Here is a 24,378-nt window from a genome sequence, read left to right as displayed (position 1 = left end):
AGCTCCCCACGCGGCTCCCCCAGAGCCAGCCTCTCCTCTGCCTCCGTCCCCCAGGACCCACCGCGTAGGCCTTCACGTGTTCAGGGAAGAGGCTGCTGCCTTGGATGCTCTCATCTCCAGCCAGGTCAATGGCCACCACGGTCTGCTGCCGGTACTTCTTACACAGCTCCACCACCTCGGGGGACCAGCCTGTGGGCGAGATGCCCGCCGGGCCTCTGGCAGCAGCACGGAGGAGAAAGACCCTCCCAGCCCTCCCACCCAAGGCCAGCACAAGGCAGAGGGCCCAGTGTCCCATCTTCAAGGCCTGACCCCGCGGCCTTCGGGGCCTCGGCATCCTCTCCTCGCAGAGGGGGGCCATGTGCTGTGGCACAAGGTCACAGCGAGGCTTTGCCGAGGCCGCATGTGTGAGACACCGAGGTCAGGGCCTGGGCTCAGTAAACGACAAATGGCAATTCTCTCTCTCGATCCCCACACCCACCCTCAACTTAGCAGATGAGATGGAGGTCCACACAGTTTAACATTTAAACCTAAAACAATTCCCACTAGTGTTACTAAACACATTGCTAACGCTGGTCATTGTAAAGTGTTTTAAAAAGAATGACCAACCACAGGCTTTGGAACCAGATGGCCCTGGGTTCTGCTCCGGTTTGTGCCTTCCTGATTGAGCCTCTTTCTACCTCAGTTTCCTCATCTGTCAAACGGGGATAAACGATGGTGGTCCTATCTCCTAGACCCCTGTGAGGATTAGAGAAAATACCCCAAGCCACTCTGCACAGGGAGGCCCTGCAGGTTGACACTAGCCCCTCGCTGTGGTCTCACTACTCCTTAGAGCAGAGAATGGGGTAAGTACGATCACCTCCTGTGACAAGGCATGTCTGAGATCCAGAGAGGTGATGTGACCTGGAGAGAGTCACACAGCGGGGCTCTGCCTTGGAAGCACAAGCCCTGGAGATGTGACCAGTGTCAGTCACAGGGAGACCCCTCAGGCCCTGGTGCTCAGACCTAGTCCCAGGTTCCGCAGCCCACACAGGAGGGGGCCCGGCCCACAGGGTCTCAAGGGAGGACCGCGGCCTGACGGGAACCACGCTTAGGCTTTTCTCTATTGTTCAGCCTCCCTTGATTTTAAGCCTCTTGCAGGTCACGTGGCTCCCAGGCTCAGCCTCCCTGGGGAGAAAATTCTGTTGCAGGAAGTTCTGAGCTTGCCCAGGAGGAAGCCCCGAGGTTCAACTGATGGGCTCAAGACAGACCACGGGGACCGGTATGGCCCCTGTGCCCGGCCAGGAGGTTGTGGTGGCATCAGATGGGCAGCCAGGGACGGGGCCAAGGTCACACTCACTGGGCTGGTGGCGCATGCAGCACAGGATGGACCGCACCTTCACCCCGAAGTCTCGCTCTCCGTCTTGCAGGCCCTGGCCCACTAGGCGCACCACCTCATCCGGGGTGAGGTCCCCTCTGTGTGCAGAGAAAAGTAGGGGTGGGCCTGTGACAAAGGCAGACCTAAAGGACAGCCCTGGGACTGGGAGAGAGGAGGGAGGGGAGGCGGGGAGGAGGGGGAGTAAAGAGGGGAAGGAAAGGAGGAGAGAGAAAGGAGGAAGAGGGGTCTTCCAGGAGAATCCCTCACCCCCACTAACCCACTGCCTCTGAGGAAAGGACGAGGGAGATAGCCCCAAGCCCTAGCGCACCCCCTTCCAGCTTTCTTGGAACTGCCTGGACACTTCCAGACCTGCGAAGACTGTCCCAGTTCGGGGGGTTGTCAGACACAGCCCTCCTCCCACCCACGATGGAGAGCACTGCTAAGCTAAGCTCACCTGTTGTGATTCCCACTTGTCCACAAGTATCAGAGTCATGGCTAGAAGGGAGCAAGGTGGTTGAGTGGTACCGCTTAGACATCCCTGGGGTCCAGGCAGAGGGGCAGGAGTGGGCCAAACTCACTTTGGTTACAGGGTTAGGATAGGACCCCTAGAAGTCACTGGGTAAGCTGTGGGCCAGGTCAGGGAGCAAGACCAAAGTCTTGCTTGGGCCAGGGCCTCCCAGTCTGCCCCTCGCGGTCTTGGGTCCGGCCACCCTGCCACAGCAGCGGCACAGCCCTCCAGACGGTCACTCACTCAGCCTGGTTCCAGGGGATCGGCTCCACGTTGGAGTTGGCCAGCAGGTGCGGGCTGTAGCGCACCTCCACGTACACCACGCCCTCCTTGGCCTTCGTCTCCACAAACTCGTAGGCAGTCCTTTTGATGGCCTCCCGGCAGCCCCTGGGAAGGGCAGAGAGGGGCTGGGGACAAACTGCCCCAAGTCCCTTGGGAGCTCCAGGAATAACAAAGCTGCCCCCTGCCCATAGCAGATCAAACCCACGTGTGGCCCCCCAGTCTCTCATCACCCAGCCCAAAGCTCTGGGCATCTGCTGGAGAAAATCCTAGAGGCACAGCACGTCCTGTCAGCTCTACTTCCAAACTGGATGCCAATTCTCACCCCCTCCGCCCTGGTTCTAACCACCTCACCTCTCTAACTGGCCTCCTGGTCTCCACGCTTGCCCCTGTAGAGCAGCTAGCTCAATCTTTTCAAAATGGAAATCAAAGAGGGAATTCCCTGGCAGTCCAGTGGTTAGGACTTCACACTCTCACTGCTCAGGGCCCGGGTTCAGTCCCTGGTTGGGGCACTAAAATCCCACAAGCTGTGCAGCGTGGCCAAAAAAAAAAAAAAGGAAATCAAAGAACATCACTCCGCCACTCTGAACCCTAGTGCCTCCCACCTCGTAGAGTAAGTCTCAACCCCACCCCCCAACCCCCCAACAAGGCCTGCGTAATCCGGGCCCCTGCCAGTCTCCCGCTCCTTCCATGACTCCTCTGGGGTCTTCTTTCTGTCCAGCGAACAATCAAGCTTGTTCCCAGGTCAGGGCCTTCGTGTTTGCAGTGCCCCAGCCTGCAGGCTTTTCACCCAGATCACCCTATGCTCCCTCCTCCCTCCATTCAGAGCCCAGCTCCAGCCTCACCTCCTCAAGGAAGCCTTCCCTGACCACCTTATTTTAAAACATCTCCTCACCCTTTTTCACCTCTTCTCCTGGGCTTCAGTTTTCTCCATGGCCCTTATCACCACTCGACATCACAGATCACATGGTGTCTTTATTAGCTGGTTTTCACCTCCCCAACTAGAATGTAGTCTCCATGAGACAAGGACCCCTCCATCTGTCTCGTCGCGGCTATGATCCCTCAGCCAAGGACAGAGCCTAGGACATTGCAGCCACTGAAATATTTGTTGAGTGATAGATGTAGGCCAGCAGGAGGAGAAATAGGAGAAAAGGACACACACAGGCAACAAAAAGCAAAAATAGACAAGGGGGACTGCACCAAACTAAAGAGCTTCTACACAGCAAAGGAAACCATCAACAGAGTGACAGGCAACCTACCGAATGAGAGAAAATATTTGCAAACCACACATCTGATAAGGGGCTAATACCCAAAATGTGGAAGGAACTCCTACAATTCAGTAGCAAAACAAACAACAAAAACTGATTTAAAAAAATAGGCAAAGGACCTGAATAGACATTTCTCAAAAGACATACAAATGGCCAACAGGCCCATGAAATGGTGCCTGACATCACTAATCACCAAGGAAACGCAAATCAAAAGCGGCTTAAGCCTTCAGGAAGCTGGTCCTCTTCTGTCTTGAGAGACAGGAGCCGCCTGGGCAGTGGTGTGGGAGACGTTCCTCGTCCGGGGGAGAGGCAGCATGTATGCCAGAGCATCTGCTGACCCAGGCCAAGGATGGGGGCAGTCGATGCCTTCCAGGCAGAGCCCAAAAGCTTCCAGAAAGCAGCCACCAGCCTTGGCATACATCTTCCTTCCCCAGGACTCCTCATTCCTGTCCTGCCACTTACCCAGCCAAAGGCCTCCACCGGCCTCACACATCTTCCTCACTGGTCCTCCAACAACCCATCCTCCAGACCATTCCTCAGGTCCAGCCCTCTGGACAATATCACAGCCTTTCTCTCCCAAGGCCCAGTCCACACTTCCTCCTCCAGGCAGCCTTCCCTGACTCCCCCAGCCCCCTCTACGTCTTCCCCCTCCTGAGCTCTGGCAGCACTGACTGCCAAGGCTCCATTCTCGCCTGCCTTGGGAAACTCTGCCTCGTGCCAGGAAGCTCAAGGCGACATCAGGATGAGAATCTGGGCTTCACCCCTTGCCAACTGTGTGGTCCTGGGCAAGTTCCTTCACTTTCCTGAGCCTTCATTTCCTCCTCTGCAAATGAGGAGTCTGTCTAGCTTACAGGACTGTGGACAGCTACAAAGAGAATAGTTCTGTGAACTGTACACACATTATATCCTTCTATATCTAAGATATTCTGCTATCAAAAAATGGAATGAAAAGTAACATAAAAACAGCAGTGCCTGGCTATCAATAAAGGTAGCAATTGTCCTCCTAGTAAGAGGGGGCTTGCTGAGGACAGTGCTGTGTCCATTCCAAACCCCAGCCCTAGGAGGCAGAGAGGGTCATAAGCCCCATTGTCTAGATAAGGGAACTGAGGCCCAGAGGGGGCAAATTTGCCCAGCATCGAAGTTATTTCTTGAAAGAATCTGATACTAGGATCTATGTTCTTAACCCCCACATTCTGTCACTTTTCTATAGAAGTTGAAGGAGTTTCAGCCCATCATACCCATTTTCCAGAAGGAAAAACCGAGGCCCAAAAGCATGGAGAGATTCGCAGGAGTGCACACAATGGTGAGAGGCAGAGCGGGGTTGTACAGCGCCTTCTCCCGCCCCACAGGCTGAGGTGTGCAGGCAGCTCGACGTGGGCACAGGGACCGACGCTGCCCAGGGCCCGGCGGGGGGCGTGGGAAGACTTACGCGATGGCGGGCATGTAGTAGTCGAACTTGGCCAGGAAGCCCGGGAGGCTGAGCGGCTTGTCCATGCCGATGATGTCCTGCAGCTCCTCTGGTGTGTTGGCAGGGAGGGCGATGCCCCGCTTCCTGGGGACAAAACAATGAGGGTGATGGACAACCCTGGGCAGGACCTTACCAACTCCTTGCGGGGGGCGGAGGTACATCTGACCCCTCTCATTGGACAGATGGGAAAACTGAGGCCCAAGGCATATAGAACCAGGACCTAAATCCTTCTAGGATCTTCTGTCTCCAAGGCCATGACCAGCCAGCAAATCTCAAGGGGGACAACTGGGGTTAAAGTCCATTTAAAGTGCACATGAACACACACATCCCCCCTGGTGCCTGGGGACAGGGAAGGTGCCAGGGCAAGCCCTTGGTAGAGCCGGCTGGTCGTGTGCCAGGTCAGGGGTTATCAGGGGCAGGAACTGCAGCACACAATGCCCGGGACAGGAGCAGGCGCCAGACTTCCCTCCGCCACCCTCCATCTGGCCAGCACATCAGAGAGGCTGGCCTGGCCCATTGTGCTGGGAGAGGGAAGCCAGCCCCGCCATCTACCCTGACCACAGCCTCCCACACACGGCTGGACCATGGCAACCACTCGGTAAGGGCTGGCTGAGAACAGCCCTTCTGGGCGAGGGCCTCCTCCTGTCCAGTGGCATCTCCGCCTCCCCGCAGCCAGGACCAGCAGGGTGCAAGGCTGGGCTGGCTTCCCCGCTTCTCAAGCTCCAGCCCCCTCTGCTCCTCCTGGCTCTGCCCCAACTCACGGGTCACCCCTGGCCTCAGTTTTCCCACTTTTAAGATAAAAGGGACAGGCCAAGGACACCAGACATTCAAGAAATGCTTCTACCATGAGGGACAAAAGACCAAAGGCCCTCTACAGAAACAGAAATGCAGAGAACAGAAAACTTAAAAACCCAAAATGAATAGCCTCAAAGAGAGGAGACGATGTTACATCCTTGAAACAAGGGCATCCCTTTTTAAAAAGAGGACATTCAGAAAGTAAGAAAGCGCTCTTGGAGATTTGGAAGAATATGGCAGCGCCCATCAGGATGTAATAAAAGGAATGGCAAATAAAGTTGAGAAAATCCTCCAGCAGGTAGAACAAAAGACAAGATAAAAAATAGGAGCAAATGATTAAGAGAATTAGGTGATTAAACCAGGAGGTTCGGCCTCCAGTTATCCACAAAGCAAGAACAGAAGATAGAAGGGAGGACATTGCCAAAGAAATGGAAATTCGACCCAAGTGTTGAAGTCCTTTAATAGCTTCTGTTATTAAAATGTTAAAATGTTTCCCTACATAAATACCTGTTCCCTAAACCTCCTAAATATGCCCTCTTTCCCTTCTGCATGACCCCAGGACCTATGAGTGACCAGTGGGTGTCACCAGGGGGTCACCCTGTTGCCCAGTTTGCCAGTCAGACTCCCATCCCTGCGAGACGTCCCCGGGGAAGATGAAGCCCCGGGTGCAGTCCTAGCACCGAGATCAGGTGCTCAGCGCCCTTGGGCCTTCCCCTGCTGGTCAGTCTGCCCCAAGGTCACCCTCATGAGGCCATCCCCAGTCACCGTAGCCTCTGCAGAGCCCGTACCAGTTGTTAGATGCTATATTTTGGATATCTTTCTGGGAGCTGGTGGGTGGAAGGCAGAGGAGGTGAGGCTAAGGCTCCGACCCCCATATTCCCAAACACAATGGCCACATTTGCCCCAGGCCCCCTGGACCGATCCAGAGATCCAGAGCTTTCAGTCCTCTCCCTCCGCACATCAGCATCTGAGGGCCCACGATGTGCTGGGCACTGGATGGATAGCCGTGACCAAGGCAGACCTGTGTGTCTGATCGTCCCCTTTCCTCTCCCCCCAAACCCCTCCCCCTCCCAGGCTCCACATTTCCTAATACGGCTCCTCCATCCATCCAGCTGCCTGAACCAGAGACAGGGGGCTCCCCCAGACTCCATCTCCCTTACCCATCAAGAGCCGGTCCCCAAGTCCTAATTATTTCTTCTTAAATATTTCTCCAACTAGTCTCTTCTCCAGCCTCTCTCCTCAACAGCCACCCAAGAGAGATCTTTTTACCCCACAGATAGAGTGGCCTGGGAAGGCCTTTCGGAGGAGGTGACCTTTAAGCAGAAGAGTGAGACTGTCCTTTTCCCCTGAGGGAGCAGGAGGAGAGATCCAGGCAGGCAGGGTCAGAGCCCTGCTGAGAGCCCCAGGCAGAAGCACTGAGGGAATTCCAGGGCAGGGAGGCTACAGTTCAGAGCAGGGTCAGTGGTAGATGAGCCACCTGCCAAATGGGGGCTTCGTAGGGGCTGGGACCTTATCCTGAAAGCACCGGGAAGCCACTGAAGGATTCTAAGCAGGGGAGTGACATGAAAAGATGTACTTTTTAAAGAGCTCCTCCTGGCTGTGGTGTGGGGAACAGACAGAGGGAAACCAGGGCAGAAGACAGAGCTGCCACAGAGGTCCCCTAGGAGACGATCCAGCACCTCACATGGGACTGGGCCTCCGGAAACTACTCAGACTGAGCTGTAAAGATCCTGTCTGGGACCCAAGGTTGAGGCAGGAAGGAGTTGTTCCTAGGTCCCCTGCTACCCACAGCCACTAACCACAACCAAGGCTCCCTCCACCCAGGGCCAAGCTCAGTTCTTAGATGGCCCTGCTTCCCCAGTCAGCCATGGCCATGCCCCGGGTGCTACTCAGTTCTCTGCCCTCCACGGTGGGTGATACACTGAGAGCCCCGTAAGAAGGATGAACACGGGCTTTGGAGTTCAAAGTCCATCCTCCTCCTGTAGGTACCAGATCACCCTGGGCAGGAGCTGTCCCCTTGAGGACCGCCATATCCTTGTCAGTAAAACACAGATGGTACTTTGTTTTCAAGGTACAGGGAGGAACAAATGAGACTATTTGTGTGTCCAGGGAAAGATGGCAGACTCTGAAGCCCAATGGCCTGGGTTTAAATCCCAGCTCTTATTTAAAGGCTGTGTGGGACTCCCCTAGTGGCGCAATGGCTGAGAATCCGCCTGCCAATGCAGGGGACACGGGTTTGAGCCCTGGTCCGGGAAGATCCCACATGCCGTGGAGCAACTAAGCCCGTGCGCCACAACTACTGAGCCTGCGCTCTAGAGCCCACGTGCCACAACTACTGAGCCCACGTGCCTAGAGCCCGTGCTCCGCAACAAGAGAAACCACCTCGATGAGAAGCCTGCGCACCGCAACAAAGAGTTGCCCCAGCTCGACGCAACTAGAGAAAGCCCGCGCGCAGCAACGAAGACCCAAGGCAGCCAAAAATAAATAAATAAAATTTAAAATTAAAAAAAAAAAAAAAGGCTGTGTGACCTTGAGCAAATTACCCAAACTCTCTGTTTACGAGATCTGGCATGTTTGAGAAGCATCTGGCATGCACTAAGCAAGGAGAAGTGGAAGAGGTCAGAGAGGTTAACACAGGCTTTGTAGGACTTCAAGGAACGTGTGCAGCTTTGGCTTTGACTCTGAGCAAGGCGGGAGGGTTTGAGCAAGGAAGTGATCTGATCACTCTATGTTTTAAGATGATTGTTCTGACTACAGTACTGTGGGGACAGTAGATGGGGGAGGCCAGGGTGGGCCCCTGGAGACTGGTCAGGAGGTCACTGCAATAGTCCAATGGCTCAGACCAGGGAGGAGACAGTGGCCAGATTCAGAATGTGCTTTGGAGAAGAGCTGGCAGGGTCAGGAAGGAGATTGAGAAAGAAGTTAAAGCCCCGGAGAGAAGATGGAATAAGAAGAAACAGGTGAGGGAATTCCCTGGTGGTCCAGTGGTTAGGACTCTGTGCTCTCGCTGCCGAGGGCCGGGGTTCGATCCCTGGTCGGGGAACTAGGGTCCCACAAGCTGCGCGGCACAGCCAAAAAACAAAAAGAAGAAGAAAAAGAAACAGGTGAGAACACAGTCAACTGAGGCCCAAGTCACAGAGGCAGAAAAGAGGCTACTGGATTTGGCCAGGGTGAGGGAGGGGTCACAGGCCAGATGCTCCCCTCCTTCCCCCTCTCAGGCCCAGCTCACTCACAGCTGGGAGTCCTCCAGCGTGTTCTGTCCATATCCCAGTCTGACCAGCTCCCCGGTCCCCCTGCCTGCTGACCTCAAGATCAAACTCCAGCTGGATCAAACCCGCACCCACCTCTCTAGGGCCCACGGAGGTGCCTAGACAGTTCCCGAGATGCCAAGTGGATGTGGGAAACAGAAAATCCGACCAGTTGCCCCACAAGGGCTGCTCTTTTTCCTCCTCCCTCTACCCGGCCCTGGACAGTCTCACCTTCTAGCTCCGCTAATGAGCGCTATGTGACCCTTTAATGAGCACCCGCGATTAGATCCCATCTTGGTGCCCGGTTAACCCACCCTAATGGCCTCATTAAGGTCCCTGCATCAATAACTGGCACTTGACATGGGCAAAGGACAGGCAGAGATAATCCAAGGGGCTTAACCCCAGTTAGTCAGAGCCATAGGTTCCAATTAATAATGTTATCGTTAAGTGACATTTATGGAGCATTTAGTGTGCTCGCCCTCAACTAAGTGTTTTTTGTGCAATACTTTACCTAAACCTCCAGCTGGCAGGGGCAATGGTCAGGGGCACGGACGCAGGGTCACACCTGTGTTTACGAGACAACTTACTTCCCCTATCCTGGCTCAGGATAACCCTCAGGGAACCCTATCGAGTTCCCTCGTCGATAAGACAGGGTCAATAATATACCTATCTCACAAGTTGTCACCGGATTCCAGTAAGTCAATCCAGGTGCAACATTTAAAGCAGTGCTTGCCGTGCAGTAAAGGCTAATAACTTACATGATAAGTTAAATAAAAATTAAATCAACAGCAGCTTCCTAGGGCAGAAAAAAGTGCAACAAGATGGAGAAGCGTGTTCTTGCCAGAACCCTCTCAGGGAATTGGAAGCGACACTTTTAAGTGTCGGGGCAAACGCCCAAGGATCACCAGTTCTCTCCTAAGGAGTGGGTGTCTGGATAAGTGTCTGGCTTATGAAACAGAGGGTTCAAATTTGGATCCAGAGCTAAACTGCTCAAAGCAGTGAGGAGAAGCAGAGTCCTCCCACCTCCAAACAAAATGAGCATAGCACAAACCCACGAGGAACAGGGAGAGGTAGGTGGCGGGAGGGACCCCATCTCCCAGGTCAGCTCTGGAGGAAGGTCCTGTTCTTACTTTCAACCTACAGAGGCTGAGGCCACAGCAAGGAAACAGTGTGTCCAGATTTGAATCCAGATCCACGGGCCCTTGAAGTCCTTGCTTTTAAGTGCTAGACCCCAGAGAGGGGATATCATGAGCCCTTGAAATGTGGGGAGGGAGGGCGGACCTCCCTCACTGGGGGTGCTGGGGACCCTTCGGCCCACCAGCATCCACGAGAGCAGAGGCAGGAGGTACGTCCTCCTTTGGAAGATGCAGAGATTTGGGCCCAGAGGTGGGGCACCACTTCTCCGTGGCTCCCAGCAGGTTACCATCGTGAGTAGGAAAATCTTGGAGGGTCAGATGGCCCAGGGTCAACTCTTGACTCTACTTGTTCTGTGGCCTTGGGCAACTGCCTTCACTTCCCTGAGCCTGCTCTCTTCTCAGTGACAGGGGGATGGCAATGCTCTCCTCCTCCAAGTGTGGAGGGATTAAATTCGCTGACTCAGGAGAGGGCTCAGCCCAGCCCAGCACTGGCAGATGCTCAGCAAATGGAAGCAGCATTCTACGCGGGCGCACCACCTGCCACAGGCTCTCGGCTGAGTCAAACAAACAGTGACTGGTTCAGCCCTGGGAACTGCCTCCACTCGTGTGTGTGTGTGTCTTTTGGTGTCTCTCTGTGTCCATGTCTATAAAGTGGGATAAGCTTCCCCTGGCTCACCTGGCAACAGGAAGATAAAAGTCAGAGGCACAGAAGGCAGAAGACTTGGGCTGTGGGTCTCCATGCCCCACAGACCACCTTTTTCTAGGCTGGGGGCTGGCTTGATTCCACAGGGATACAGGAAGAAGCAGCAACCCTGGAATTCTCCAGAGGCGTCTGGGTCAAACTTCCTAGGGAAGAAGGCCTCTTATCTGTGGACTTACCTGCCATAATATAAGATGGTTTCAGGCTTGATGGCTCCATCCAGATGGACGTGCAGTTCTACCTGCAAGGGCGCAGAGGAAAAGGAGAGAAAAACAAACACCCGTGAATGCCTGAAGGACCTTACAGAGGGTCAGTGTTAACATTAACTGTGACAACCATTAGTCACCACATACTGGACACTTACCACATACACTTCACTAAACTGTTTACACGCATTCTCCTGTTTAATCCTTGTCTGTGGGGTGGGTTTAATTATCATCTCTGCCTCTTTCACAGTGGAGAACACTGAGGTTCAGAGAGGTTAAATAACTTGTCCAAGACCACACAGCTCTAAGTGATGGAAACAGGAACCCAACCCAGTGCCTTTGTTCTTAACCACAGCTGTTAAGTGGCAGAACCGGAATTCCAACCCAAGCCCAATTCTGAAGCTGGTGCTCTTTAACACGAGGCCAGCCATGGGCCCGGAGGAGCGACAGAGCCTCAGCCATCATGCAGGCAGATCCCGCTCTCAGCCAACTCACCAAACAAGATCCAACTCTAACAAAAAGGATTGGCCCAGACCTTCTGGACTAGTGAATACCTACAACATATTTCAAAAATCAGTCTCCATTTTCAAAAGCATGTGTTACTGAAAATGAAACACTGCTTATCAGGAATCAATATTTGACGATAAGATCCTTCCAGGACTCTAGAAAGGGCACCAGATACTTGGCCATCTTGGTGATCCTCTCCTACATGCTCAGCCCCATGGACAATACTCCATACACAAGGCCAAGAGTTTAAGGACAAGGACTTTGGGGAGAGCTCATCACGCTGGACTCCCAGCTCTGCCTCCTCTCTGGCTGTGTGATCTTAGACAAGACACTTGATCTCTCTGAGCCTCAGTTTCCTCAACTGAAAACAGCGGCAAAGATTGCCTCCCTGTCCAAGAAGAGTTTAAGGATTTAAAAAGACAGTGTATAATGATGAAAAGTCTGAAAGAGAAATTAAGGAAACACTCCCATTTACCATTGCAACAAAAAGAATAAAATACCTAGGAATAAACCTACCTAAGGAGGCAAAAGACCTGTATGCAGAAAACTATAAGACACTGATGAAAGAAATTAAAGATGATACAAACAGATGGAGAGATATACCATGTTCTTAGATTGGAAGAATCAACATTGTGAAAATGACTATACTACCCAAAGCAATCTACAGATTCAGTGCAATCCCTATCAAACTACCAATGGCATTTTCCACAGAACTAGAACAAAAAATTTCACAATTTGTGTGGAAACACAAAAGACCCCGAATAGCCAAAGCAATCTTGAGAAAGAAAAACGGAGCTGGAAGAATCAGGCTCCCTGACTTCAGACTCTACTACAATGCTACAGTAATCAAGACAGTATGGTACTGGCACAAAAACAGAAATATAGATCAATGGAACAGGATAGCCCAGAGATAAACCCACGCACATATGGCCACCTTATCTTTGATAAAGGAGGCAAGAATATACAATGGAGAAAAGACAGCCTCTTCAATAAGTGGTGCTGGGAAAACTGGACAGCTACATGTAAAAGAATGAAATTAGAACACTCCCTAACACTATACACAAAAATAAACTCAAAATGGATTAAAGACCTAAATGTAAGGCCAGACACTATCAAACTCTTAGAGGAAAACATAGGCAGAACACTCTATGACATAAATCACAGCAAGATCCTTTTTGACCCACCTCCTAGAGAAATGGAAATAAAAACAAAAATAAACAAATGGGACCTAATGAATCTTAAAAGCTTTTGCACAGCAAAGGAAACCATAAACAAGATGAAAAGACAACCCTCAGAATGGGAGAAAATATTTGCAAATGAAGCAACTGACAAAGGATTAATCTCCAAAATATACAAATAGCTCATGCAGCTCAATATCAAGAAAAGAAACAACCCAATCCAAAAATGGGCAGAAGACCTAAACAGACATTTCTCCAAAGAAGACATACAGATGGCCAACAAACACATGAAAGGATGCTCAACATCACTAATCATTAGAGAAATGCAAATCAAAAATACAATGAGGTATCACCTCACACTGGTCAGAATGGCCATCATCAAAAAATCTACAAACAATAAATGCTGGAGAGGGTGTGGAGAAAATGGAACCCTCTTGCCCTGTTGGTAGGAATGTAAATTGATACAGCCATGGAGAACAGTATGGAGGTTCCTTAAAAAACTAAAAATAGAACTATCATATGACCCAGCAATCCCACTACTGGGCATATACCCTGAGAAAACCATAATTCAAAAAGAGTCATGTACCACAATGTTCATTGCAGCACTATTTATGATAGCCAGGACATGGAAGCAATCTAAGTGTCCATCGACAGATGAATGGATAAAGAAGATGTGGCACATATATACAATGGAATATTACTCAGCCATAAAAAGAAACGAAATTGAGTTATTTGTAGTGAGGTGGATGGGTCTAGAGTCTGTCATACAGAGTGAAATAAGTCAGAAAGAGAAAACCAAGTACCATATGCTAACACATATATATGGAATCTAAAAAAAGGTTCTGAAGAACCTAGAAGCAGGACAGGAATAAAGACACAGACGTAGAGAATGCACTTGAGGACACGGGGATGGGGAAGGGTAAGCTGGGGCGAAGTGAGAGAGTGGCATGGACATATATACACTACCAGATGTAAAATAGATAGCTAGCGGGAAGCAGCTGCATGGCACAGGGAGGTCAGCTCGGTGCTTTGCGACCACCTAGAGGGGTGGGATAAGGAGGGTGGGAGGAAGACGCAAGAGGGAGGGGATATGGGGATGTAAGTATGTATACAGCTGATTCACTTTGTTGTACAGCAGAAACTAACACAACGTTGTAAAGCAATTATACTCAAATAAAGATGTTAAAAAAGAAAAAGAAAAAGACAGTGTAGGTGGGCGAGTTCGGCCCACAGGAAGACAGCCTCTGCCTCTCAGCCAGGGCCCTTTCCGCAGGCTGTTAAGAGAAGCACAGCAGGTGCTGGGAAACAGTGGGAAAGCAACTGCCGTCTCCCTGTTCCAGGTCATGGAAGAAACTTTTTCCCAGCCAGGGAGAGAGCCAGAAAAAGTTTAATTACCATCTCTACCAGGGTGGGGCCTTCTCTGGAACTCGGGAGCCTGGACAAGAAAGTGGCCGCCCTGGCTGGAAACGGAGTAGCCAGGGAGCCAATGACCCAAGGGCATCCTGGAAGCACCCACGTGAGCTGCCTCCTGTGGGGGAAATCCGGCCTGGGGCCCATGGGAGGCCAGCAGACACAGGGCCGCCAAGCCCCCCTATCAGCAGGACATCCAAGTAATCAAATCTCTCCAGGAGTCACTCAGCAGCAAAGGACCAACTCTGTCACAGAGTTGACAAACTCTTGAGGGAGTTGTTGGATTCCCTGATGAAATGAATTCAATGCCCACTTAGCCAAAAGTTTACTGGTTTCTCAGAAAGTGCTCTGCATTGGAAACACGGAAGCTTCCAGCGCAGGGAGCTGCCAACCAGCTGTTTGACCTTGGACAGGTGACCTCACCTTTCCGAGCCTCTGTTTTCTTATCTTTAACCTTCACAGGGCTGTGGTGAGGATTCAGCCAGAGAGACGGGGCAGTGCTGTGGTTAGAGCTGCAATTCCAGCTCCTCCACTCACTCCCTGGGTGACCTGGAGAAACTTACTTCGTTTTCAGCGTCTCGGCGCTCTCATCTGTCCAGTGGGGAGGATGACACGCCTTCCTCCCAGGGCTTCGTGAGACTTAACCACGTGAATGCACATAGCGTGCTTAGACCAGGACTTGGCACGTAGCAACAGTATTTAGCGTGATAAGCATAACTAAGAATCCCTCATTCACCAAATAGTTGAGGCCCTGCTGGGTGCACTGGGGATGGAGAGATAAACTAAAGTGACAGAGTCCTGCTCCCGTGAGCAAGGGAGAGAGACATTAAGTAAATGTCACGTTGGTAAATGTACAATCACAAGCCAAGACAACTCCTGGGAGGCACAAACATTGACCTACCAAAGAGGTAACACACAAAAGAACTCGCCCAGCTAGAGGGCCAACGATGGCTTCCCAGAGAAAGCAGAGCTTAAGCTAATAGCTGAAGGATGAAGACGAACCAAGTAGGCAAAGGCAGGGGTGAGCAGGAAGGCTGGAAGAGCATCTAGGCAGAGGGAACAGCATGTGCGAAGGCCATGCAGTGGGAGAGGATGTGGTGTTCGAGAGGAACTGAAATGGGTTCAGAGAGGGGAGCGGTTGTGGAGCTGGAGAGGCTGCAGGGGCACGAGGAGCATTGGGTTCTAACCTGAGAGCAACAGAGAACCCATGACAGGGTTTGAAGCTGAAAAGGACAAAGCATAGCAAGACCAGTTAGAAGTGGTCTTGTGAAGTTTATGAGCGATGACGGTGCCTTGGACCAGGGTGGCAAGGCAGATACGGCAAAGCAGGTGGACAGCAAGCCAGGTCAAGGATGATGCTTCGGGTCTGAAGCCTGGGTGGGTAGCGATTCCCACGCTCTGAGACAGAGAGCCCAGGAAGAGGACCAAGTGCTGAGGGGGGGAGGACGGGTGGGGCACAGGGAGAGAAGTACGGTTAGTGTGATCTTACTTAGGTGAAGTCGGGACACCTCTGAGACCTCCAAATGCACATGGACGGACCCTGTGGCTGTGCAGGTCTGGAGCTCTCGGAGAAATCCAGGCTGGAAATGTGAGTAGGAATATAGATGACTGGGGCTGTGATTTTGAATGAGCTCACCCATGAAGGGAACGTCGAGGAAAGAGCATGGGACAAAGCCTGGACAAGCGCCAGCACCCAGTGGCTTATAGAAGAGGGTGAGCCTGGAGAAGAGCTGCCAGAGAGATGGAAGGGAAACCAGCAGTGTGTGGTGTGCAGAAGGCAAAAGGCGATCAGACTTCAAGAGGGAGGAATCACCCCCTCACCAGGGTCAGTGCAGAGGGCTGAACGGTAGTCCCCCAAAAGATGTCCACATCCTAATCCCCAGAACATATACTTCCACAGAGGGCAAAAGATGGGATTACAAATCTTGAGAGGAGGAGTTTTTCCTGGATTTATCTGGATGGGCCCTACACCCAGTCCTCTTTCTCCTTATAAGGGAGGCAGAGAGTTTTGAGAGACACACACAAGAGGAAGCAGCCCTGGGACCACAGCAGCAGATGAGAGTGACGTGGCCACAAGCCAACGGACACCTGCAGCCACCAGAAGCCGGAAGAGGCAACAAATGGTTACTGAGAAGGTAGGGGGGGGGGGGTCCCTCTGAGAAGAAAATAGAGGAGGAATCAGCCAGGGGGAAGGAACAGGAAGGAGAGCGAACAGGCAGAGGGACATGCAGACGCTAAGTGTCGGAATCAGGTGGTGAGAGATGAGGCCAGAGAGAAAGTTAGGGGGGTGGAGGGCAGGGAGATCTCACAGGTCACAGTAAAGGGCGATCCCCTGAAGGGTTTTGCATGGGGAAGTCACCTTTTAAAAGCTTTCTCTGGCTGCTGTGTGGAAAGCAGGCTGAAGAGAAGTCAGAACAGAGGACAGAGAGCTGACACAGTGGTCCAGGTGGGAGATGAGCCATCACTGGGAAGACTTGCTGCAGCACCAGAGGCAGCACATGCTCAGGGAGCCTGAGCTGAGCAGTGTGAGGGAAGGAGGCCTCAGAGAGCCCACGGGCTGCGGGAGACTAGAGTGCCCCGGAGGGAGGGAAAGCAGAGCCTGCCACTTGTCCACCGTGCCCTACAGGTCCCAGCCCTCCTCAGGGCCTCCTGGGAAGCTGCCCAGACACGTTTCAGGGGAGGAACAGAGGCCAGGAGCTGCCTCCACCGGCGGTCCAAGCTCAGGCAGGCCTCCCACTGAACTTTCTGGGAAACTGAGACTACCCATGGAGAAGTCTGCCAGCTTACAGATGGATGGGGACCCCACTCTGTTGGACCCATTCAGGGAAAAGAAACGGCAGCAGTGGCCTCCAACTTACTGAATATCTCCTATGTTCTGGACCATCTACATGCATCATCTTATTTCATTCTTACAACCAGTGAGGTGGGGACTTCACTCCCATTTTACACATGAGGAAACCGAGGCTCAGAAAAGTATCCAAGGACACAGAGGCAGTGATGCAGTTAGGATTTGTACCCAGGTTTGAATCTTGAGCTCCTGCTCTACTTTCTCGGCAGGCCTAGCCTCAGACGTAAATAATCCAGCAATAATAATAGCTGTTTACTATTATCAGACCCTTTATTTCATTTGGTCTTCACCTCTAGGCAAGGGACACACTAGCTCCATGTTGCAGATGGGGAATTGGACTTGCCAAGCTGAGCTCAGAGGAATTCCATGACCTGCCCAAGGTTAACCAGACTGACAGTGGCAGAGCTGGGTTAGAAGCCAAGGCCCTCCACCTCTAACCCAAGTCCTGCGCACTGCCACACGACCTCCCTGGCGCTTGTACCAGACCTACACCCGGCCTCCTGACCACTCAGGAGGAGAATCTCAGCACCCCCCTCCCCTGCATTTGCTCTCCATGGGCCTGACTCACAGCGAGCGTCTGACAGAACTGCAGGAAATCCTCCAGGTCTAAACAGGAAGCATCCCCAGTCGCCAAAAAAATATTTACTAAGCCCCCTTCAGGTGCCAGGCTCTGTGGGGACGTGGGGAAACACGCCGAGTCCTTGCTCTCAGGAGATGCCAGGCAGGCAGGTAAGGCCCAGGGAGGTATATGCACTCACCAAGGTCACGCAAGGTGTCAGTGGCAGAGCCAGGACAGGGACCCAGGGTCGTGGACTCCAGGACCAGACACTCCCACGTCTGACTCCCGCTCACAACTGGAGGGGCTGTCTACCTTCAAGGCACACCTGAATCACACTACTTCTCCCCAGACCCCCTGCAAACACACCCATTTTGTTTTCATCCCACTGACTTTTTCAGTTTACTTACTTACCATGCCCCTGTCCCCAACTCTTAGTTTCTTTAAAGCGGGGGCTTTGTGCTATCATGCTGTGCCCTCAGGGCCTAGGACAGTGCCCCGCCTAGCAAGAAGTGCTCAGTAGGTGTTGAATGACTAAGTGATTGTTTTCTCCTCTCCCTGTCCCATGTCAGCAGTGCTGTGTCCTCTCCCTGCAGCAAGGAAGGGCTGACCTACCCCCTTGGGCCTGGCAGAGAACCCAGATGGGGCAGAGTAGCCAGGGTTGCTTGACCAGCCGCCAGAACCCGGGCACTGCAGTTAGAACCTGGATGAGCCACAGGTGCCCACTTCCCTTCTTAGCCCTGCTCTTGGCATGGAGCTGGGCAGAACCAGAGGTCAGTGCCCTCATGCCACCACAGCCTCTCAGCTGACTTTTGGGGTGAAGCCAGGAGACAGAGCAGCTCCAGGTCTGACACTGTTTCAGTCACACCTCCTCCAGGCAAGTCCTCTGGGCTCAGCCGCATCTGGGCTCCTATAGCTCCGAGGTACAGAGCAGAAGGGGCCTAGCAGGCCCTCAGTGCCTCCTGCTGACTCAGGGCCCAACCAAGCCCTCTGCTGCCTCTGTGAGCTTCCCCAGGGGCTTCACAGAAGGCAAGGTGTGTCCTCAGCCAGGGGGACATCCTGCTGAACAGCAGCCTAGGAACTTAGCACAGTTACCCCCATTTTATAAGTGAGAAGTCTGAGGCTCAGAGAGATTAAGGAACTTGCCCTAGGGCACAGTCTAATGAGTGCCACACCGGGAAGCTGTTTGACTCTAAAGCGGGAGGTCATAACCACCACGGCACACTCTGTTCATGCTACATATCGGTGCTGAGTCAGCACTGGTAAAATCTAAACACGATTGATAACCACGACAAGGCTGATCAATAGCAGCTGGCATTGGCCTGCCCCCTGACCCAGGCCTGCACTTGGCATTTTATGTAGGGTGGATACAAATATGATTCCCGTTTTACAGATGGGGAAACTGAGGCACAGAGAAGCCACTCACTCAAGACCCCCAGAGACTGTCTCTTCCCCCACCTTGCCGCTCTGGAGCCTCAGAACGCTAAGGAGTGTGGGTGAGCCTGGTCCCAACACTCTGGGTAAATGTAGGCTTGAACCCCACCTTGGCCGCCCTGGCTTACTCTTCTCCCCTGTCCAAAACCAGGCCACAGTCCTACCCTTCCCTGGCCCAGGGGGCACCCCCTAGGACAACAGGGCAGACGGACAGGCTTCTTCCAGCTCACAGGGCCCCTTCCCACCCAGGCCAAGCCCACCCTGAGGTCAGATGTGGAATCAGGAGGCTGGCTGGGCTGTCCTGGCTCAGTGTGTGACCACAGACACTGCACTTTCCTTCTCTGGCCCTTGCTTCTTCCTCTGTCAAACAAAAGGCTTCAATGAAACCCAATCTCACTCTTCCCCTCCCTCCCAACTGCCACGGGCGGGCGGGCGTTGTAACAGGTAAGGCAAGCTCTTCCCAGCCAGGGGCATTTTTCTTTTAACAGGTGGCTCCGGTAACAGAAAAGCACCAAAAGCCCAAAGCAGTGCTAACACAGTGGACTTTGTGGCTGGAAGACAAGAGGAGAGAGAGAAGGAGGGAGAGAGAGAGGGAGAGAGAGGTGGGGGAGGGAGAGAGTGGGGGGAGAGAGTGGGGGGGAGAGAGTGGGGGGAGAGAGAGAAAGAGAGAGAGAAAGAGAGAGAGAGAAAGAGAGAGAGAGAAAGAGAGAGAAAGAGAGAGAGAGAAAGAGAGAGAGAGAGGGAGACAGAGAGAGAGAGAAAGAAAGAGAGAGAAAGAGAGAGAGAGAAGGAGCCAGAGGAGAGGGAGGGGAGAGGAGCGAGGGAGCGAGAGCGAGGAGGCGAGAGGGGAGAGAGAGAGGGGGAGGGAGAAAGAGAGGGAGAGAGAGAGAGGGAGACAGAAAGAGAGGGAGACAGAAAGAGAGAGGGAGACAGAAAGAGAGAGGGAGACAGAGAAAGAGAGGGAGAGAGAAAGAGGGGGGGAGAGAGAAAGAGAGAGAGGGAGAGAGGGGGGAGGGAGAGAGAGAGGGGGAGGGAGAAAGAGAGAGGGGGGAGGGAGAAAGAGAGAGGGGGGAGGAAGAAAGAGAGAGGGGGGTGGGAGAGAAAGAGGGGGAGGGAGAGAGAGAGGGGGAGGGAGAGAGAGGGGGAGGGAGAGAGAGGGGGAGGGAGAGAGAGGGGGAGGGAGAGAGAGGGGGAGGGAGACAGAGGGGGAGGGAGAGGGAGGGGGAGGGAGAGGGAGGGGGAGGGAGAGGGAGGGGGAGGGAGAGAGAGAGGGGGAGGGAGAGAGAGAGGGGGAGGGAGAGAGAGAGGGGGAGGGAGGGAGAGAAAGAGATGCAGGTGGAGAGAGGCCACTGCAGCCCCCACCGGGGCCCCCAGGGAGGAAATGCACACCCGAGGGCCTGCTGCGCCAGCCACGTGCTTCACAAGCCCTAACCAGCATCCATTTCCCCCAAGAACACTGTGACCTTGGCTTTGTCGGCCCATTTTACAGAGAAGGAAGCTGGGGCTCAGGGAATTGTCCACCTGAGCCCTTGTAGCTGATGAGTGGTGAGGCAAGGATCCAAGCTCAGTCTATCTGAATCCCACAGCCACCCTGATTTACAAAGTGGGGTGTAAATCAGCAAAGCAGTCAACAGCACCTGCTTCAGTCTTAGGTAGGTCTGGGTTCAAGTCTAACTCTGCTGCTTTCTGGCTGTGTGACTTTGACAAGTTCCTTCCCCTCTCTGAGCCTCAGTTTCCTTATATGTATATGAAGATAATAGTAGGATTTTAAAGGGCTGTTTTGAGCATTAAATGAGTTACTATATGCAAAGCAGTTAGAACAGTGCCTGAAACGGAGTAAACATTCAAATATGAGAAAGAAAAGTATGTTGGACATTTAGCCTCAATTCTCTGCATTAGGAAGGGACTGGGCTGTTCCAGCCTGGACCAGCTCGCTCTCTAGCCTACAGCTTCAAGGCTGTCAGATTTTGTGTAGCCTTGGACAAGCCACTTCAACTTTCAGGCCTTAATTTCATCATCTGTAAATGGGGACGAAAACATCCGCCTTGTTGAGTTGTCCAGAGGACTCTGTGAGGTAAATCACTGAAGGTGCCTGGTACCCACGAACACTCAAATGGCAGCATTGTTACTGTTATTATAATGACAGGCATGTGATCAGTGTTGCTCTCCACGACACTGAACTCCTGAGGGCTATGGGATTTTCCAGCCTTGCCTCGTGTGGAAACAGACTGATAAGGGCCACCCCTCCACCCCGCTTTGTACCTCCTCCAGTGCCCAGCAGGTGTTCAGGAAGCTACTTGTTGGAACAACATAATCAGAGCAGGTAGGCAGCCGCCTAGGATTTTGCTACTCAAAGTGTGGTCCACGGCCCAGCAGCATTAGCGTCTCCTGGGAGCTTGTTAGGAGCACAGCATCTCAGGCCCCATCCCAGATCTCTTGATTCAGAGTCTGAACGTTGACAAACGTCAGGTGATGTGACTATACATTAAAGTTTGGAAAACACTGCCTTGCTCTGCCTTCTCAAAGTTGGCCAGTCCTGAGCCTCACCTGGTGGTAGGTATGAGTAGCCAAAGAGCCCAGCAGAGGCTCCTGTCCCAGAGAGGCCCACACCTGGGGCACTGGCACCGCCACCCCCGAAGGCTTCTGCAGAGGCATTTCAGGAAAGCTGGCTAGGGCATGGGATTTCCGAAGCCAGCCCACCCTGGGCTCAAACCCCAGCTTGGCCACATCCTAGCTGTGTGATCGTAGGCCTAGTTAATCTGTGCCTCTCTGATCATCTATAAAATGCAATGACACCAGCTACCTCCCAGAGTCATTGCTAGGATCAAATGCATTAATGAAGGTTAATGTATTCAGAATGGTGCCTGGCACAGAGCAATAATTCAACTCAATAAGCTCTAGCTGTTAATACTACTGGTTCTCACTACCAGCTACTCCACCCACGGGAAGGCAGGGAACTGGCTCTGGTCACAGGGCCTCTGAGATTCACACTCCTGGCTTCACTGGCCAGCTCAGGCACGTTCCCTCCTCACAATAATATAAAATGTATGACATCTCACGTACGTAGTAGGTGACACTCTACCTTCCCAAAAAGCATTGCCTTTTAACCTTTGGACACCCCCATGGCAGGTGGAGCCCATTTCCCAGGTGTAGAAACTGAGGCCCAGAGAGGGGAAATGACCTGCCAGCTTGAAGCAGAGAGGATTGGGAGAGGCCAAAAAGATGGGCATGATAATAATAGTCCCTCCCTCATAGGCCTGTTGTAAAAGTGTTGCAAAGATCGAGTTGGTGCATATAGCAAGTTCTACAGAAGGGTTGCCTATTATTTCTCTCTATAACCCCTATTTCACTCCCAGTCAAGGAGTGTCTACTGCCTTGGGATTCATATCAGGGTAAGGTGATCCCCCAGCCCAAGGGCAGAGGGAATCCCAAAGCATTAAAAAAAGGAAAAAAGGGGATTCCCTGGCCATCCAGTGGTTTGGTCTCCATGCTTTCACTAAGATCCGCGCGGTGTGGCCAGGGGAAAAAAAAAAGCCTTCAAAGGAAAGAAGAACTAATGATGGGGCATGGGGCATCCAGACGAGCTGTGAAGGAGGCATGGGGGATGCAGGAGCTCAGCCCCAGTGCCTGCAACGTCTGGCAGGGAGTAGCAAGCATTTGCCCTCTGGTAGGGGCATCAGAAGTGGGGGCCAGGCCTCACCTCCTCAGAGTCCCCCCTCACCTTCCCCACCTCAAGGATTCTCACCAACGCTTTTCCGATGATATCTGCCGTCATCACTCACACCCGTTTCTCAGAGGTAAATTGAAGCTGATTGCAGCTCACTCCTTCCCCTAACCCACCCCCAGCAGTCTCAACCCTACTAGCTGATTCACCCTGCTGAACAGACTCCTGGGCCCCTGCCTTCCTTGGACTGAATCTCAGTGCTCCAAAGCCCACCAAGTGGGCCCAGACCCTCCCTGAACCCACCATTCCCAAGACGCCACAGCTGGTGGGAGGAGGGACAAGGGGTTTATCCCTTGGGGCTAATGGCCACAGCTGGTGGGAGGAGGGACAAGGGGTTTATCCCTTGGGGCTAGTGGCCGTGGCTTGGCCCCAAGTGAACCCTACCGGGGCCCAAGGCCTAAGGCCCACCCAGCCCCTCTAGTGTGTAGAGAGGGGTGCCCTGCTCCCCTCCCTCCTGTCTCTGGCATGGCCCACTGCTCTCACAGGCACACGCACAAACCTAGGCTCCTTGGCACTCAAAAACCGTCATAGTGTTGGAGTATAAAGCTGTTTCCATTCACCCAGCACTCAGTATGTGTTGTCCACAACACTGGGTGCCTATGAGTGTAGAAACCGGGCCCCATTTTACAGCTGAGGTTCAGAGAGCTTAAGCCACCTGCCTAGGCTGCTCAGCGCCGGCAATGCTAGGACGCCCATCTGACAGATAGTGAAACTGAGACCCAGATGGGCCAAATCAGAGGCAGAAGCAAAACTTGGAAGCCAGCCAGGGGTGCCTCCCGATTCAGGACTCTTCCTGTCTCTTTGCCTCTCATTAAACGGCCTGGAGGGGGCGAGGGCCTGAGCTGAGCGAAGAAAGCGCCTGCAGAGGCCCCGTATGCTCCCCGGCCGTGGAGGCCCCTAAGCCCTCCAGCCAGACAAGGACCCGGACGCCGAACCCCGGACCCCGAGCCCCCGCCCGCGCTCACTTTGGGCTTGTCGAAAGCTGGCGTCTGGGCCATGGTGCCAAGCGTGCACCCCGACGCTGCTCCCTCCGCCGAAGATCGGTGGTCCCCGCTGGGTCGATGGCCGGTCCGCTTTCCCGGGGGCCTGCAGTGACCGCGGCCCGCCAAGCTCTTCTTAATGGGGCCCGGCTCCACCCCCGCCTGCCCCGGGCCCCGCCCCCGCCCCCTTGCCGGAGCCCCCGCCCCGCCCAGCAGACCCGCGCAGCGCATTTCCTGGAACTCCTGCGGGGCGGCGGGGACGTACCCGAGCCACCTCGGCGCCGCGGCCCGCCCCCAATCGCTTGACCGGGACGCCGGGTTGGAGCCACCTGTGGGCTCAGGCTGCAGCCGCCTGGCCGGGCTCTGCCTCCTGCCCGGTCCCTCCGGCACGGTCACACTACTGCCTGGGCGCCTGCAGTGTGCCAGGCCCGAGCTGGAAGCTGGGAACCGGTGCGCTTCACAAACCTCGTGGGGCTCTCACTCTACCGGGCGAGACACGCGCTCATCGCAGAATCACACAACGTAAATGTATAATCAGGAAGCTTTAATGGGGGCCAGCCGTGGCCTGCAGGTGGGGGAAGGCTTCTTTGAGGACACGGAGTTTACCAGGTTGAAGGGGGTCGGGGTGGGTGCAGGTGGAGTGGAAGAGGGCAGCCGAGATGGAGAGGGCATTCTATGTGCGAGACCCCAGGGAGCTGGGGAATGAAGAGAGAGGAGGGGGCACACAGCGAATCCCCTCCTAGGCATTTACCCTTGAAAAACCGGCCCACGGTGCAGCC

At 53.5% G+C, this 24,378-nt stretch overlaps 1 protein-coding gene across 16 annotated transcripts in view; it reads right to left on the bottom strand.

Annotated features, from left to right (window-relative positions):
* ADA (adenosine deaminase) overlaps positions 1–24,378 on the bottom strand; it is a 108,863-nt gene that overhangs the window by 4,453 nt on the left and 80,032 nt on the right. For 10 of the 16 annotated variants that reach the window (XR_005016401.1, XR_005016402.1, XM_036824879.1 and 7 more), the window contains exons 1-6: positions 23,585–23,729; positions 10,936–10,997; positions 4,839–4,961; positions 2,106–2,249; positions 1,337–1,452; positions 62–189 (exon numbers count right to left, since the gene is read on the bottom strand). Coding sequence is in view for 14 of the 16 variants with exons in the window: in XM_036824879.1 (XP_036680774.1) it covers positions 62–189; positions 1,337–1,452; positions 2,106–2,249; positions 4,839–4,961; positions 10,936–10,997; positions 23,585–23,617 (606 nt within the window). In the remaining 2 variants the exon portion in view is untranslated. Of the gene's footprint in view, positions 1–61; positions 190–1,336; positions 1,453–2,105; positions 3,238–4,838; positions 4,962–10,935; positions 10,998–23,584; positions 23,730–24,378 lie in introns of those variants that run through there. The other 6 variants (XM_036824883.1, XM_036824886.1, XM_036824884.1 and 3 more) reach the window with 1 other exon arrangement.

The sequence above is a fragment of the Balaenoptera musculus genome, chromosome 15 (assembly GCF_009873245.2).
Source record: "Balaenoptera musculus isolate JJ_BM4_2016_0621 chromosome 15, mBalMus1.pri.v3, whole genome shotgun sequence".
NCBI lineage: Eukaryota > Metazoa > Chordata > Mammalia > Artiodactyla > Balaenopteridae > Balaenoptera > Balaenoptera musculus.
This window is presented reverse-complemented; position numbering and strand designations above follow the sequence as displayed.